Source organism: Elephas maximus, chromosome 23 (assembly GCF_024166365.1).
Source record: "Elephas maximus indicus isolate mEleMax1 chromosome 23, mEleMax1 primary haplotype, whole genome shotgun sequence".
Classification (NCBI taxonomy): Eukaryota; Metazoa; Chordata; class Mammalia; order Proboscidea; family Elephantidae; genus Elephas; species Elephas maximus.
In genome coordinates, this window is record NC_064841.1 from 46418730 (window position 1) to 46437498 (window position 18769).

Consider the following 18769-nt stretch of genomic DNA (forward strand, 5'->3'; position numbering starts at 1 on the left):
AATTAGATAACTCAACAGAAAGTCAGAAAGTCAGAGGAGTAGAATTGAGCAAGTAGAAGCTAGAATTTCTAAACTCGAAGATAAATAACTTGGCACAAATATATTTGAAGAAAAATCAGATAAAAGAATTAAAAAAAATGAAGAAACCTTAAGAATCATGTGGGACTCTATCAAGAGAAATAACCTACGAATGATTGGAGTACCAGAACAGGATTTAACAGAAAATACGGAGAAAATTGTTGAAGATTTGTTGGCAGAAAACTTCCCTGATATTGTGAAAGATGAGAAGATATCTACCCAAGATGCTCATCGAACTCCACATAAGGTAGATCTTAAAAGAAACTCACCAAGACATAATTAAAGTTGCCAAAACTAAACACAAAAAGACAATTTTAAGAGCAGCAACGGATAAACGAAAAGTCACCTACAAAGGAGACCAAATAAGAATAAGCTCGGAATACTCGGCAGAAACCATTCAGGCAAGAAGGCAATGGGATAACATATGTAAAAAACTGAAGGAAAAAAATGGCCAGTCAAGAATCATATATTCATCAAAACTGTCTCTTAAATATGAAGGTGAAATTAAGACATTTCCAGATAAACACAAGTTGAGGGAATTCATAAAAACCAAACCAAAACTATGAGAAATACTAAAGGGAGTTCTTTGGTTAGAAAATCAATAATATCAGGTATCAACCCAAGACTAGAACACTGGGCAGAGCAACCAGAAGTCAACCCAGACAGGGATATCCAAAAAAACAAAGCAAGATTATTAAAAAAAAAAAAAAGCCCCAAACGTGGTAAGAGAGATGTTACTATATAAAAGAAGACAACATTAAAATAATAAAGAGGGACTAAGAAATGTAATCACACATGTTCCACACGGAGAGGAAGATGCGGCGATACAAAGAAATAAAAGTTAGTTTTAAATTTAGAAAAATAGGGGTAAATCATCAGGTAACCACAAAGGAGACAAACTATCCTACTCATCAAAATAAAATACAAGGGAAAATACAGACTCAGCAGAAATAAAATTACCGAACAACAAATATGAAGAAAAGACAATATATAAAGAAAATCTACTCAGCACATGAAATCAAGGGGGAAAAGGAAACTGTCAACACACAAAAAAAGACATCAAAATGATAGCACTGAATTCATACCTATCCATAATTACCCTGAATGTAAATGGGCTAAATGCACCAATAAAGACACAGAGAGTGGCAGGATGGATTAAAAAACAAGATCCGTCTATATGCTGCCTACAAGAGACACACCTTAGACTTAGAGACATAAACAAACTAAAACTCAAAGGATGGAAAAAATATATCAAGCAAACAACAATCAAAAAAGAGCAGGAGTGGCAATATTAATTTCTGACAAAATAGACTTTCAAGTTAAATCCATCAGAAAGGATAAGGAAGGACACTATATAATGATTAAAGGGACAATACACCAAGAAGATATAACCATATTAAATATTTATGCACCCAATGACAGGGCTGCAAGATACAGAAAACAATCTCTATCAGCATTGAAAAGTGAGATAGACAGCTCCACAATAATAGTAGGAGACTTCAACATACCACTTTCAGTGAAGGACAGGACATCCAGAAAGAAGCTCAATAAAGGCATGGAACATCTAAATGCCACAATCAACCAACGTGACCTCGTAGACATATACAGAACACTCCACCCAACAGCAACTAAGTATACTTTCTTTTCTAGGGCACATGGAACATTCTCTAGAATAGACCACATATTAGGTCATAAAGCAAGCCTTAGCAGAATCCAAAACATTAAAATATTACAAAGCAATTGCTCTGACCATAAGGCAATAAAAGTGGAAATCTATAGCAGGAAAAGGACGGAAAAGAAATCAAACACCCGGAAACTGAACAATACCCAGCTCAAAAAAAACTGGATTATATAAGACATTAAGGATGGAATAAAGAAATTCTGAGAATCCAATGAGAATGAAAACATATCCTATCAGAACCTTTGGGACACAGCAAAAGCAGTGCTCAGAGGCCAATTTATATCAATAAATGCACACATTCAAAGGAAGAAAGGGCCAAAATCAAAGAATTAATCCTACAACTTGAACAAATAGAAAGAGAGCAACAAAAGAGACCCACAGGCACCAGAAGAAAACAAATAATAAAAATTAGAGCTGAACTAAATAAAATAAATAGAAAACACAAAAACAAGTGAAAGAATTAATAAGACCAAAAGCTGTTTTTTTTTTTTTTTTTTCAAATCAACAAAATTGATAAACCACTGGTCAAACTGACAAAAGAAAAACAGGAGAGGAAGCAAATAACCCAAATAAGAAACGAGATGGGCGATATTACAACAGACCCAACTGAAATGAAAAGAATCATATCAGATTACTATGAAAAACTATACTCAAACAAATTTGAAAACCTAGAAGAAATGGATGCATTCCTAGAAACACACCACCTACCTAAACTAACACAAACAGAGGTAGAACAACTAAATAGACCCATAACCAAAGAAGAGATTGAAAAGGTAATCAAAAAACTCCCAACAATAAAAAAAGCCCTGGTCCGGACGGCTTCACTGCAGAGTTCTACCAAACTTCCAGAGATGAGTTAACATCACTACTACTAAAGGTATTTCTGAGCATAGAAAAGAACGGAATGCTACTAAACTCATTCCACGAAGCCACCATATCCCTGATACCAAAACCAGGTAAAGAACGACAAAAAAAGAAAATTACAGACCTATATCCCTCATGAATGTACATGCAAAAATCCTGAACAAAATTCTAGCCAATAGAATTCAACAACATACAAAAAATAATTCACCATGACCAAGCGGAATTCATAACAGGTATGCAGGGATGATTCAACATTAGAAAACCAATTAATGTAATCCACCATATAAATAAAAGAAAAGACAAGAATCACATGATTTTATCAACTGATGCAGAAAAGGCATTTGACAATGTTCAGCACTCATGAGTGATAAAAACTCTCAGCAAAATAGGAATAGTAGGAAAATTCCTCAACATATTAAAGGGCATTTATACAAAGCCAACAGCCAACATCACCCTAAATGTAGAGAGCCTGAAAATATTCCCATTGAGATCAGGAAGCAGACAAGGATGCCCTTTATCACCATTCTTATTCAATATTGTGTTGGAAGTCCTAGCCAGAGCAATTAGGCTAGATAAAGAAATATAGGCCATCCAGATTGGCAAGGAAGAAGTTAAAGTATCTCTATTTGCAGATGAGATGATCTTATACACAGAAAACCCTATGGAATCCTCCAGAAAACTACTGAAACTAATAGAAGAGTTCAGCAGAGTATCGGGATACAAGATAAACATACAAAAATCAGCTGGATACCGATACACCAACAAAAAGAACATCATAGGGGATATCACCAAATCAATGCCATTTACAGTAGCCCCCAAGAAAATAAAATATTTAGGAATAAATCTTTCCAGAGAAATAAAAGACAAAGAAAACTATAGTACAGTTCTGCAAGAAACCGAAAGAGACTTACATAAGTGGACGAACATACCTTGCTCATGGATAGGAAGACTTAACATAAAAAAAAAAAAAATCTATTCTACCCAAAGCAATCTATACATTTAATGCAATTCCAATCCAAATCCCAACGACATTCTTTAATGAGATGAAGAATCCAATCACCAACTTTATATGGAAGGGAAAGAGGCCCCGGATTAATAAGGCATTACTGAAAAAGAAGAACAAAGTGGGAGGCCTTACTTTACCTGATTTTAGAACCTATTATACTGCCACGGTAGTCAAAACAGCCTGGTACTGGTACAATAACAGAACAGATACATGGACCAATGGAACAGAATTGAGAATCCAGACACAAATCCATCCACATATGAGCGGCTGATATTTGACAAAGGCCCCAAACAGTTAAATGCGGAAAAGACAGTCTTTTTAACAAATGGTGCTGGCATAACTGGATATCCATCTGCAAAAAAATGAAACAAGACCCATACCTCACTCCATGCACAAAAACTAACTCAAAATGGATCAAAGACCAAAACATAAAATCTAAAACAATAAAGATCATGGAAAAAAAAAATACAGACAACATTAGCAGCCTCAATACATGACATAAACAGAATACAAAACATTAAAAAGAATGTAGAAGAAAAACTAGATAACTGGGAGCTCCTAAAAATCAAGCACCTATGCTCATCCAAAGACTTCACCAGAAGAGTAAAAAGTCTACCTACAGGCTGCGAAAAAGTTTTTAGCTATGACATTTCTGATCAGCGTCTGATCTCTAAAATCTACATGAAACTGCAAACAGACAAATAACCCAACTAAAAAATGGGCAAAAGATATGAATACACACTTCACTAAAGAAGACATTCAGGTAACTAACAGATATATGGGGAAATGTTCAGGATCATTAGCCATTACAGAAATGCAGATCAAAACTACAATGAAATTTCATCTCACTCCAAAAAGGCTGGCAGTAATCCAAAAAACACAAAACAATAAATGCTGGAGACGCTGTGGAGAGATTGGACTTATACACTGCTGGTGGGAATGTAAAATGGTACAACCATTTTGGAAATCGATTTGGTGTTTCCTTATAAAGGTAGAAATAGAACTACCATACGATCCAGCAATCCCACTCCTTGGAATATATCCTAGAGAAATAAGAGCCTTTACATGAACAGATATATGCACACCCATGTTTACTGCAGCACTGTTTACAATAGCAAAAAGCTGGAAGCAACCAAAGTCCCCATCAACAGATGAATGGATAAATAAATTATGGTATATTCACACAATGGAATACTACGCATCGATAAAGAACAGTGAGGAACCTGTGAAACATTTCATAACATGGAGGAACCTGGAAGGCATTATGCTGACTGAAATTAGTCAGTTGCAAAGGACAAATATTGTATAAGACCACTATTATAAGAACTTGAGAAATAGTTTAAACTGAGAAGAAAACATTCTTTTGTGGTTAAGAGAGGCGGGAGGGAGGGAGGGTAGGAGAGGGACATTCACTAATTAGATAGTAGATAAGAACTACTTCAGGTGAAGTGAAAGACCAAATACAACACAGGGGAGCTCAGCATCTCTGGACTAAACCAAAAGCAAGGAAGTTTCCTGAATAAACTGAATGCTTCAAAGGCCAGCGTAGCAGGGGCAGGGGTCTGGGGACCATGGTTTCAGGGGACATCTAAGTCAACTGGCATAATAAAATCTATTAACAAAACATTCTGCATCCTACTTTGAAGAGTGGCATCTGGGGTCTTAAATGCTAGCAAGCAGCCATCTAAGATGCATCAATTGGTCTCAACCCACCTGGATCAAAGGAGAATGAAGAACACCAAGGGCACAAGTCGATTACAAGCCCAAGAGACAGAAGGGGCCACATGAACCAGAGACTACATCATCCTGAGACCAGAAGAACTAGACGGTGCCTGGCTACAACCGATGACTACCATGACAGAGAACACAACAGAGAGAGCCCTGGAGGGAGCAGGAGAGCAGTGGGATGCAGACGCCAAATGCTCATAAAAACACCAGACTTAATGGTCTGACTGAGACTAGAAGGACCCCAGTGGTCATGGCCCCAGACCTTCTGTTGGCCCAGGACAGGAACCATTCCCAAAGCCAACTCTTCAAGACACGGACTGGACTGGACAATGGGTTGGAGAGGGATGCTGGTGAGGAGTGAGCTTCTTGGATCAGGTGGACACTTGAGAATATGTTGGCATCTCCTACCTGGACGGGAGATGAGAGGGTGGAGGGGGTTAGAAGCTGGTGAAATGGACACGAAAAGACAGAGTGGAGGGAGAGAACAGGCTGTCTCATTAGTGGGAGAGTGATTGGGAGTGTGCAGCAAGGTGTATATCAGTTTTTGTGTGAGAGACTGACTTGATTTGTAAACTTTCACTTAAAGCACAATAAAAAATTATTTTAAAAAATTACAATGAGATTCCATCTCACAACAGCAAGGCTGGCATTAATCCAAAAAACACCAAAAAATTAATAAATGTTGGAGAGGTTGTGGAGAGACTGGAACACTTGTACACTGCTAGTGGGAATGTAAAACAGTACAACTACTTTGGAAATCGATCTGACACTTCCTCAAAAAACTAGAAACAGAACTACCATATAATCCAGGAATCCCATTCCTTGATTTCATATCCTAGAGAATAAAAGCCCTCACAGGAATAGATACATGCACATCCATATTCATTGCAGCACTGTTTACAATAGCAAAAATATAGAAACAACCAAGGTCCCCTTCAATGGATGAATGGATAAATAAATTATGGTATATCCACACAATGGAATACTATGCAACCATAAAGAGCAACAATGAACCCTTGAAACATCTCATAACATGGAGGAATCTGGAAGGCATTATGCTGAGTAAAAGTAACCAGTCACAGAAGGACAAATATTGTATGAGATCACTATTATAAGAACTCAGGAAAAGGTATAAATGCAGAAGAAAACATTCTTTGATAGTTACGAGTGTGGGGTGCAAGGTAGGGGGTATTCATTAATTAAATAGTAGACAAGAATTATTCTAGGTGATGGGACGGACAATACACAATAAAAGGGAAGTCAGCACAACTGGACTAAACAAAAAACTAAGAAGTTTCCTGAATACAACCAAACAGTTTGAGGGACACAGTAGTAGTCTGGTGACTATTGTTTCAGGGGACACCTAGGTCAACTGGCATAACAAAGGGTACTAAGAAAACGTTCTGCATCCCAGTTTGGTGTGTGGCATCTGGGGTGTTAAAAGCCAGCAAGCAGCCATCTAAGACACATCAATTAGTCTCAACCCACTGGGAGCAAAGAATAATGAAGAATACCAAAGACACAAGGAAAATATGAGCCCAAGAGAAAGAAAGGGCCACATAAACCAAAGACTTCATCTGCCTGAGACCAGAAGAACTAGACGATGCCTGGCTACCACCGAAGACCAGCCTTACAGGGAATACAACAGATGGAGCAGGAGAAAAGTGAGTTGCAGGCCTCAAATTCTAGTAAAAAGACCAGACTTAATGGTCTGACTGAGACTGGAGGGATCCCAGAGGTCATGGCTCCCAGATTCTGTTAGCCCAAAACTAAAACCATTCCCGAGGCAAACTCTTCAGACAAAGATTAGACTTAACTATAAGACAGAAAATGATGCTGTGAGGAGTGTGCTTCTTAGCTCAAGTAGACACATGAGACTATGTGGACAGTTCCTTTCTGGATGTGAGATGAGAAGGCAGAGGGGGACAGGAGCTGGTTGAATGGACACGGGAAATACAGGATGGAGAGAAGGAGTGTGCTGTCACATTGCAGGGAGAGCAACTAGGGTTACATAACAATGTGTGTATAAATTCTTGTATGAGAAACTGACTTGAATTGTAAACTTTCACCTACAGTACAATAAAAAAGGAAAAAAATTTTTTAAAGATGTAATAAATAAGCCAATAAGGAGATAAAATGGAATCATAAAATGTTCAATACAAAAAAAGGCAAGAAAAGAAAGAAATAACAAATGAGACAAATAGAAAACAATTAGCAAGACTGTAGCTATGAATCAAACCAAATCAGTAATTACATTAATTGTAAATGGTCTAAACAACCCAATTAAAAGGCACATACTGTCATATTGGATATAATAGTATAAGGTTCCAGTGATAAATATGTCAGTCTAGATGTTTTAGGAAGAAGAAAATGGTCAACTGGTCACATAAATTAGGTCTTGGTAACACTGCCATTTAATCTGGCAATTAGGAGGATGTAAGTGGCCCTTTTTTTTTTTTTTAAGTGGCCCTAGCTTGGGCAGTCCCTCCAGCCTTGCTTTTGGCACCACAGTTTTCTTTTCATTTTCCCATAACTATCTACCTTTTTCTGTTACTTCCCTGCTTAAATATTGGGGATTACAAACTAAACCTCTATCTTTCTAAATAGTATACTAAACATTATGAAAATGAGACAGATACATACAGGTTGCCACAGAAGCATAAGACAACGGCACCTAACCTTTCCAGGACAATGGCAGGAAAAGCTTTAGTTTTCTCTTAGATGAAAGGGTGCTTAAGCTAAAATTCTATAAATGATATTTTTTAAAAATCAAGCAAACAAATGAAGTGGCATTGTGTCTTCGAGAAACATAAACAGCTCGGCCTTTTTGGGATATGATGTGGAAGGAAGAAAGTAATGTAAGACTGATAAAGTAGGCAGGGCCAGCCTTGGAGGGCCTTCTACTCCACATTAATGAGTCAAGGGAATAAATGATGGGTCCTAAATTAGATTAATGACTACAGAATAGGTGGTGGCATGGGGTAGATTTCATGGATGTTTAGGAAAAAATTTAACGGATGACTAACTGAATATGGGAAATGGAAGACTGGAAAGACAGACATGAGAATGACTCCCTGATTTCCTTCATAGAGGAAACAGTATGGATGGGAAGGTAGTGAGATCAGTTTTACACGTGTTTAATAAGTATTTGTGTTTTTATTTTTTATAATTGATTTATTTTAATGAATACGCTACCTTGTTCCTTTTAAGCTGACTTCAAGAAGTCAGATTAATAAATGATTAATTTATGTACATACCAAAAGTGGGTCAATATAAATTTGATTTATTAGTTTAGACTTGGGTCTCTTTATTGTGCTTTAACTCAAGGAATCTGAGAGAGAGAGAGAACCATGTAAGTTTACATTCAATTAGACTTACAGAAGCAATAACACTGTGTTAGGAACTTTCCTCAGGTATGGCAGCTCAGCCCCTTTTTTGCTTTCCCTTCTACCACCCAACACTTAAAGCTAGGTGTTCCAGAACTGCATCCAATCTCTGTTACAATACCTAATCTCTGTCACCATGCCATCTCAGAGAATCCCATGATGACTCCCAGATCTCCACCTCCAGTGTAGACCTCTCTCCTAAGCTCCCAAACATATATTCAGCTGCCTCAGGAACCCATGCACACAATGCCCATCAATTACGCAAACTCATTATCTCCTCCCACTCACACTACCCTCATACCCACAAAGAATCTGCTCTTCCCCAATCCCTGCCTTGATGAATAGCAAACAGCCTCTGGTCACCCAAGCCAGACTTGTCCAAGCCCCATTCATGATTCCTTTCTCTCTGCCACACTCTCCATATGTTTCCATCTTTAACCAGTCATGTACATTCTAGCTCCCTAACATCTTTCACAACAGTTGCATTCTCTCCATTCCCACTGCCACTATTTTAGTTCAGGCCCCCATTATGCCTCTTGCCTAGACTACTACAATAGTTGCTTAACTAGTCTCCCTGCCCCAAGCTGACTGTCAGGCCACTCCAACCTTCTAATTACCATCTGAGTGCTCTTTTTCAAAGGCAAATCTTACCCATGTCACTCCAGCCAGGACAAAATACCAGTACTTATATTTTCCCACAGAACAATGCTGTTTCAGGTCACTTACAGCCTGTGCTTGTTGAATTGCCAGAGTTGCTTGCGGCTCATGAGGACCCATATATGCAGAGTAGAACTGCTCTATAGGTTTTTCAAGGCTATGACCTTTCAGAAAGAGATCACCAGGCCTGTCTTCCAAGGTGCCTCTTGGGTGATTTTGAATCACCAACCTTTCGGTTAGTAGTTGGGCATTTAATCACCCAGGGTCTACCTCTTTGTTTACCTCGGGAGTTCCTACTCATCCTTTAAGACTCTGTTCAAGAGTCTTTGTCTCTGGGAAGGCTCCCCGAACCATTAAATTTGACTTGTCCAGTGCCTTGTTATGCCACTACTACGTTAAATACATCTCTATTACTCTATCACATATCATAATCTTTGTTTAGTTTGCTTTCCACACTAGACTGTGAGTTCTATATGGGATTATGTATTATTTCTAAATCACTAGCATCTGGTATAGGTACTAATGTTGGTTTAACTGAAGAAAGGATAATCAACAGTCTCAAAACTGCACTGGGGTCATCTAGATGGTGTAGAGTAGATGTTGTTTTGACACTTTGGAGACCACAAGATACCTTAGTGGAAGCATTTCAGTGGCCTGATGGGGGAGTCATTGAGTACATTAAGAAGTAAATCGTAAGAAAATAGGTAAGTCTTACATTGAAGGGAAAGAGAATAACGGGATAGTAGTTTAAGAGGAGAAAGAGAAGTAAAGGAAGGGCTGGCTTTATTTTTTAGGCTAGATAAGCCAGGAATAAAAAGCACGTAGTGACAGAGAAGCTGGAAATAAGAGAGGAAATAAGTGATAGGGCAAGGATTAGGAAAAGATTATGTAAGATGGGATAAAGAGTCCAAGAGATAAATTAGAGTTAGAAATATTAGGGACAAAGGGACAAGAGAGACTGAAGATATCATTCTTTTAGTTGAAGGGGAGGAAAGCTGAAGGAATTCATGATTTATAATTATTTTTATAGAGGTGGTTTGCTAGTTTAAGGAGAATGGTAAAGAGCTGAAATAGCTGTTGCTGAGAATGGAGCAAAGAAGCCAGCTAGGAGTGAATAAAAGGGCTGTTTTTTTTTTTTTTTTAGAGGTGCAGTGAGCATGCTCACTGAGGGAGGAGCCCTTTAGTCCAAGACATTTCTTCCAACTCTATCCACACTTCCGATATATTAATTTGTAATTTTAACACATCACTATATAACATTCCAATCACTAACTATTTTCATTTCTGTCCCTTGGATATCTAAAGCCAATGTGTTAGTTTTCTGATAATCACAGTTATCGGATGGCAAAATGCATTTTGGGAGACCTGAAAGCAGGGGTGAGCAATGGCTCTGACCAGACTTTATCTTTAAAAAAAAAAAAAAAAAAATTTTTTTTAATTTATCTTTGGTAGTATCAATTATGAAGACTGACTTCCTGTGAACCACATTCCTTGGGAAATGTTAGCATGAAGGAGGAAATATTTAGACCAACTCATTTAGGACCATAATCCCACACTCAAATGAACCCTCAGGCTTTTATATATATACTTCAGCCAGAGGCCAGCATTATTAACTGTTTGATAATCACCTGTTCATTGTTCATTCCCATCCTACAAATGGATATCTTAAATGTCAAAATTAATAATTTACCCCTGAAATCTAACTGCAAGGTTGGTGGTTTGAGTCCACCCAGAGTCATCTTGGAAGAAAGGTCTGGTGATATACTTCTGAAAAATCAGCCATTGTAAACCCCATAGTGCACAGTTCTACTCTGACACACATAGGGTCACCATGAGTCAGAGTCAACATCAACTGGTTTGATTTTTAAATCTATACTAATTTTTAATATTGTGCACACCCGTGCCAAGCATTAAATTTTCATGATATTATGGCAATGTGTCATCCTCAGAGGACATGCCTGAAGCATATGGTTCCATCTTTAACAACAACTAAATATGCACTAGATATTCTGGTTAGAAACTGACTGCATGCAATCATGCACCTATTGAAGGTACATTTAAAAAATACTTAAGAAAAAAATCTAGTGGACATGGTAATTATCCTTCTTCCAGATTCTCCACATTATATTCCTAAAAGCTAATAGTCAGACGGCAAAGAACCTGGCCCTATTTCAGTCCCTGCAGAAATGCCTTCCTGGGTTACGATTTGGTAAAAATTGAGTAAATTTTTAAGTGAGCTTAGTTCCAGGAAGGCTTATCTTGTAAATACATTACACTCTTTTATAGTAAGATGACAGTTATGTAACCCAAATGTTTTCTTTTTGTTGATACTTCTGGGAAACTCAGTTCCCAATTATAGAGATAGTTATCTGCCTTGTAATATTTATACCATTTCCTCCTTTATTTAGACAAATCAGATATGTCTGATCAGCTTAGCGTCTCCCTGCTTAAAAGCAAATGAAACATCAGAGGCCCAAACACTATAAATTATCTTGGTTTCTAGTATGAATTTCATATTTTAAATCATTTTCCAACCCCTTTTTCAATTCTAATAAGACTACTAAGCTAGCAGATGAATAGCAAGTCATACAGGTGCATCCTGATCCATCAAGTAAGCACCATGGCCTTGACTGATGGCTTCTTGGTATTCTTGACGGGCTCCTTCCTTCTCTTTAACCTGGAAAAAATTATTTTCACATCCGTCATAATATGAATGGTGGCTTCAGACTTTAATTAGGAAAACTTAATCATGTTTACTAAAATCTAGGCAAAAACAGAAAACTAAGAGCCTATCTAAGATGAATGGAAGCTTACGTAAAGTGACCATCAAAATGTACTTCTTATCTGATTCGAATTTGAACCAAAAAGAACAATTAAAGAAAACTCTCTTTAAATTTGGAACAAAATATTTCAGAGTCAATACAAAAAAAACAAAAACGGTTTGACTGGGACTTTATTTTGAACAAAAAGTAACAAATTAAGTTTATTTTATCTTAAATTTACAAAATGTGGGTTGTAATTGCAATTGTGTTCTAATGATTAGAGTAAACAAAGAATAAATCAACTGTTATTTCTTTTGGTACAATTTTTATACATGTATTTCAGTTTCACTTTTATAGCAGGGTATGGAGGATCAGTTTTTGCAAAAATATACAATAGCTACACCAGTTATCCAATATGCCTCTCTTAAACTTTTGATTTTGAAGTCACTCTTTTCTCAAGTGCCGGAGCACAGAATTTGCCAGAGACTAACGAAGGCTGGACAAACAGGAATTTAGAAATTTGAGTGGAGACTAACCGTATACGCATGAGAATATTTTTGCTTTATGACAAGGTTGCTACTCAACCTCATAGCTACGGGGGACTCACATAATGAAGATTTAGGTAAATGGGAAACCAAAGTGAAATCACAATGCATTTTCTCCCCTTACCTCTCCTACTATATGCTTCCCATTGATGAAAGCTTCAAAACCACACACAGCTGCTTTATCATCCAGAGGAAAGATATATTTTGCCTCAATTGGCACATGACTTTGATTTGTGTATGTTTGAAAAACGATGACCTGAAGAAGAAAAGTCCATATACTTGTTGTTATAATTACTAATGAAAATTCTTATGCATAATTGTTTTAAATGCCTTGAATTTTTATCATGTCCCTCAAATTCCTAACTCAGGCTTTAGGAGTTAGAGGAGATGCCACTGCTATGTAGAGTCTATGTCACATGAGAAAATGCACCGGCCCCGTGTTTAGGTAGTTCATACATGCCTAACAAAAGGTGAGTCACTTGACAGCAGTGCAACTTAATTAGCAGAAGCAATGCAGCTACTGTTAAGCTGGCCAGGAAAAAAGTTCCTTTTTTTAGCTTCCTTATAGCACACGAGCCTGGTACTATTCCAGAATAGCCCTTATATTCAATCTATGATGTCTTGGTACTCCTCCTTGGGGATGTTTCTTTGGTTTTATCCCTTTCTTCTCAGCTGCTTTTCCAGTCTAAGTCCTCATCTTTTCCTGCCTAGATGGCTCCTGAATCAAGCCTTTTCCATTCTACTGTATCTTGCCATTTAAATGTTATCATATTAATTTTTCTAAAAGGACAATTTTTATCAATTACTTGCTTATCAAGAAAAAGCATTAGTTTTTAAATATTTGGAAAAATTTTTAAAAACTTACATATGTAATAAACAGTAAAATAAACAATGGCATTAATAAGAAAATATTTAACAATTTGTAACCAATAATCCCCGAGAAGAGACTAAATGAAAAGAAAAAAAAAAAAAGTCAGCCTACTCTAAAACGCTATCTACAACTGGGTTTACTAAAAGCTAGGGTGTATAGTCTGGTTTGGTTTAGGGTGTACAGGGCACCAGACAAATACGTTTTGAGGGTCCCCTGCCTATATAAACAATTTGAATCGCCCCAAGTCAGTAGGTCAGCACCCTTCTGGAGACCCAATCTCTTGCAATCCTACATACAAATGCCTCAATGGCCAGTGGGAGATTTCTGCTTGCCAGACCACCCCCCTGGAACAATCCCACAGACACAAGTCCAGTAGTTTCTGAAGTACCTGCACAGCCCCATGTGACTCTGGAAGAGGAGAAACCAGGACTGGAACTGACACAGGGCTCTGTTTGCCCTGATCTAAGGGCTACTGACTAGAAGGGCATCATGTTCACTCCTTGGTTGCACAGAAAACTCCTGAGGGAGAAAACATCCTCTCCTGGATGCCTACAGTTCTACCAAACCCCTCAGACACACTTTTCCTTGGCTTATATTTGATGAGTATGATCAACATCTAATTATACTTTGGTTTAGTGTCTTCATTCTACTCTGTAGATATCCTATCAGCTTGATTCTCTTTGTATATCACATTGTAGAATTGGGCACTCAAAAAATTCATAATTTTAGATAATGATGACAGAAGTATTTTTGCCAGAACTTAAAGCAGAAACTAATACACTATAAAAATTTTTTACATTTAATATTCCTCCTTAAGAAGAAACCATTACATAAATAATGAGCTGAAAACATTAAACTCATTCCAAGAAGAGTCAAAACATATGAGCTAAGCACATAGAGGTGCCTACTGTTCAGCCTCTGTTCAAATATGCAAGGTTAATCTACAGGTCAGCTGCCCAATCATAAATTAATAAAATACTCTCTGCTAAATGAGTTATTGTGGACCAAACTTCCCCATGAAGGAGGCCATCTCAGCTTTGAAATATCAAATAGAGCAACTTATAAATTCCAAAGGACATATGCCTCTTGTAGCATAATCATAATTTGTTTTGTATCTCCTACATGTCAAAAAATGGACTAGGTACTTTACATTCATGGTATCTAATAGCCACAATACCAATGGGTAGATATTATTATTCATATTTTACACATCAGGAACTGAGGCACAAAAAGGTTAAGTAACTTCCCCAATGTCAAAATGCTAGAAAAGAATGAAGCAAGGATTCAGAGCTATCTTTTTGACTCCAAATCCCATATTTTGTGTCACGTATGATAGGTTGTGGAATTGACATGACAGCAACAGATTTTACAACATGTTGCACTACAGCAGTGATTAGGAACCTAAACTATAGAATCAGAAGGAACTGAGGTCAAAAGCTCACAGAGTCATTGCACCTGAAAAATTTAATTCAGAGCTTGAATTATAAGAAGTGGTAATTATTGTTGTTACAGCTCCTAAATGCCTCCAAAGATATAAAACATTTACCACCAGACCACATGTGGGTTTTCCCATGTTCTATATGACATTCCCATGAGCTACCTCAGGGGCATGGGTACGGGTCAGAGCAGGCCAGACAGTAGTGGTCAGATATTTCCAAACTGGTATAAATATCATACATAACATAATCTTCCCCACTCCAGTTTAAGGTGATCAGTAAAATTAATATTATTTCCCTCCGAAGGTACAAGAGTCATGATGTTCTTATTTTCCTGAGAATATTTTTATGGTTGTTTAACAATCTTCAGTGTTAGGAGGCAATGATGAGTTAAATATTAGAATTCAGTTTTAGAAAACAGAACTTTTTCTACCTCTACCACCACATGTACCCACCTACTGGCATGTGTGCCCTTAAATTCTACGTGCCATCCCATGATGGTGGATTAACTAACTCTAATCTCCCACCCAAGTCCAGGCACTGCTCCTGAGCACTGGATCTCATCCTCTCGCCTACAAAAGGACGGAGCTCCAGCAATATTCGTCTCTCTCTCGTGGGTCACCAGTTTTCCTTTCCTGCAATGAATCACTCCGACTGGCACATACACGTTATTATTTCTCCCAGCTCAAAAGGAAAAAGAATGCACTCTTGAACCCACTTTTCTTTCTACTACTGTCCCATTTTCTCTCCGGTGACTCCAAATTCTTTCCTCCCATTCTCTCTCTCTCTCTTTTTTTTTTTTTTTTTTTTATTGTACTTAAATGAAGGTTTACAGAACAAACTAGTTTCTCATTGAACAGTACATGTATTGTTTTACTACATTGCTTAACACCCCCACAACATGGCAACGCTCTTCCTTCTCAACCTTGGGTTCCCTACTACCAGCTTTCCTGTTCCTTCCTGCCTTCTAGTCCTTGCCCCTGGGCTGATGTGCCCCTTTAGTCTCATTTTGTTTTATGGGCCTATCCAATCTTTGGTTGAGGGGTGAACCTCAGGAGTGACCTAATTACTGAGCTGATCAGGTGTCCAGGGGCCATAGTCTCAGGGTTTCTTCAGTCTCTGTCAGGTCAGCACATCTGGTCTTTTATTTAGAGTTAGAATTCTGTTCTACATTTTTCTCCAGCTCTGTCCAGGACCCTCTATTGTGATCCCTGTCAGAGCAGTCAGTGGTGGTAGTCGGGCACCATCTAGTTGTACTGGGCTCAGTCCCATGGAGGCTGTGGTAGAGGTGATCAGTTAGTCCTTTGGACAAATCTTTCTCTTGTATCTTTGGTCTTCTTCATTCTTCCTTGCTCCTGAAGGGGTCAGAACAGTGCAGTATCCTAGATGGCTGCTCACAGGCTTTTGAGAACCGAGACACTATTCACTGAAGTAGAATGTAGAACAGTTTCTTTATAAACTATGTTATGCCAGTTGTGCTAGATGTTCCCTGAGACTATGGTCCCGACGGCCCTCAGCCCAGCAATTTGGTCCCTCAGGGAGTCTGGATGTGTTTATGGAGATTCCATGACCTTGCCTTGTACAAGTTGTGCTGGCTTCTTCAGTATTGTGTACTGTCTAACCCTTCACCAAAGTCATCACTTATCTATTGTCTATTTAGTGTTTTTCCATCCCCAACCCTCCCCTCCCACGTAACCATCAAAGATTGTTTCTTTTTGTGTGTAAACCCTGTCATGAGTTTTTACAGTAGTGGTCTCATACAATATTTGTCCTTTTGTGATTGACTTATTTCATTCAGCATAATGCCCTCCAGAATCACCCATGTTATGAAATGCTTTGCAGATTCATCGTTGTTCCTTATCATTGCTCAATACTCCATTATGTATATGTACCACAGTTTCTTAATCCATTCATCTGTTGATGGGTATCTAGGTTGTTTCCATCTTTTTGCTATTGTCAACAGTGCTGCAATAAGCATGGGTGTGCATATGTCTATTCATGTGCCAACTCTTATTTCTCTAGGATATATTCCTAGGAGTGGAATTGCTGGATCATATGGTATTTTTATTTCTAACTTTCTCAGGAAGCGCCATATCGTTTCCCAAAATGGTTGTATCATTTTGCATTCCCACCAGCAGTGCATAAGAGTTCTGATCTCCTTGCAGCCTCTGCAACACATGTTATTTCCTGTTTTTTTGATTCATGCCAATAATGCCGGGCTGAGATGGTATCTCATTGTGGTTTTGATTTGCATTTGTCTATTTTTTTTTTTTTTTTTTAATGGCTAGTGATCGTGAGCATTTCCTCATGAGTCCGTTGGTGTCTGAATGTCTTCTTTGGTGAAGTGTCTGTTCATTTCCTTTGCCCATTTTTTAACTGGATTATTTGTCTTTTTGTTGTAGAGGTGTTGGATTTTTTTGTAGATTTTAGAAATTAGACCTTTGTCTGATTTGTAATAGCCAAAAATGTCTTCCCAGTCTGTGGGTTCTTTTTTTAATCTTTTGGTGCAGTCTTTTGATGAGCGTAAGTGTTTAATTTTTAGAAGATCCCCGTTATCTAGCTTATCTTCTGGAGATTGCGTGTTGTTGATCATGATTTGTATCCTGTTAATGCCGTGTATTAGGGCCTCTAGCATTGATCCTATTTTTTCTTCTATGAACTTTAGAGTTGTTGGCTTTATATTTGTTATATTTCTTTTGGTTTTGGATAGTCCTTGAGAGTTCATTTCCTAGGTTGGTATTTGACTGGTAAAATTTTGCTTCCTAGATTCAGGCTGTGGTCTGACGTTGTTTGTTCTCAGACCAAAGGACTCCCTTTAATAATTCCTGTAAGTTTGATTTGGTTTTCTACATATTCCCTTAATTTCTGTTTATCTGGAAATGTCCTAATTTCATCATCACATCTGAATGAGAGTTTTGCAGAATATATTTTTCTTTGCTGGCAATTTTTTTCTTTCAAAGCTTTATATATGTCATCTCCTTGCCTTCGTGCCTGCGTGGTTTCTGCCAATCAGAGCTTATTCTTATTGTTTCTCCTCTGTATGTGGCTTTTTGTTTTTCTCAAGATGCTCTCAGCATTTTTTGTTTGTGTTTGGTTTTAGTGAGTGTGATTATGGTATGCCTTGGTGATTTTCTTTTGGGGTCTATCCTATACGGGGCTTGTTGAGCTTCTTGGATGGTCAACTTTTCATCTTTCATGATATTAGGGAAGTTTTTTATCAGCAATTCTTTGATAATCTCTGTGTTTTCCATTTTCTACCCCGTTCTGGAACACCAATCACTTGTAAATTTTGGGTTTTGACTATAGCCCACATCATTCTCAGGGTTTCTTCATTTTTTTTTATTCTGATTTTTCCTCAGAGTTGTATCCAAGTGTTTGTCTTCCACTTCACTGATCCTGTCTTCCATCATTTCAAACCTGCTCCTCAGCCCTTTTATTATGCTGTCCATTTCTGAAATCTTGTTTATCTTTTGGATTTCTGATTGCTGTTCTTGCATGATTTCTAGTTTTAAATTTATTTTGGTATTTTGTTCCTGTATCATATTCCCGAATTCTTCCATTTTTTTTGTCTGTATATTCCATGAATTTGTCTATTTTTTCCTCATTTTCATCTGCTTTTTCCTTCAACTCTTGGATAGCTCTGAATATTAGTGATTTGCATTCCCTATCAGGTAGTTCTAGTGCCTCTTCTTCTACTGGAGAGTCATCTGGTGTTTTATTTTGGATGCCTACTGGAACTATTCTCTCCCGTTTTT

At 37.7% G+C, this 18769-nt stretch overlaps 1 protein-coding gene across 4 annotated transcripts in view; it reads right to left on the reverse strand.

Annotated features, from left to right (window-relative positions):
• The window catches only part of PARP4 (poly(ADP-ribose) polymerase family member 4), a 267433-nt gene that overhangs the window by 80766 nt on the left and 167898 nt on the right, over positions 1 to 18769 (reverse strand). For all 4 annotated transcript variants that reach the window (XM_049867551.1, XM_049867549.1, XM_049867548.1 and 1 more), the window contains 2 exons: positions 12832 to 12963; positions 11991 to 12077 (listed from right to left, as the gene is read on the reverse strand). In XM_049867551.1, coding sequence (XP_049723508.1) covers positions 11991 to 12077; positions 12832 to 12963 — 219 coding nt within the window. The remainder of the gene's footprint in view (positions 1 to 11990; positions 12078 to 12831; positions 12964 to 18769) is intronic.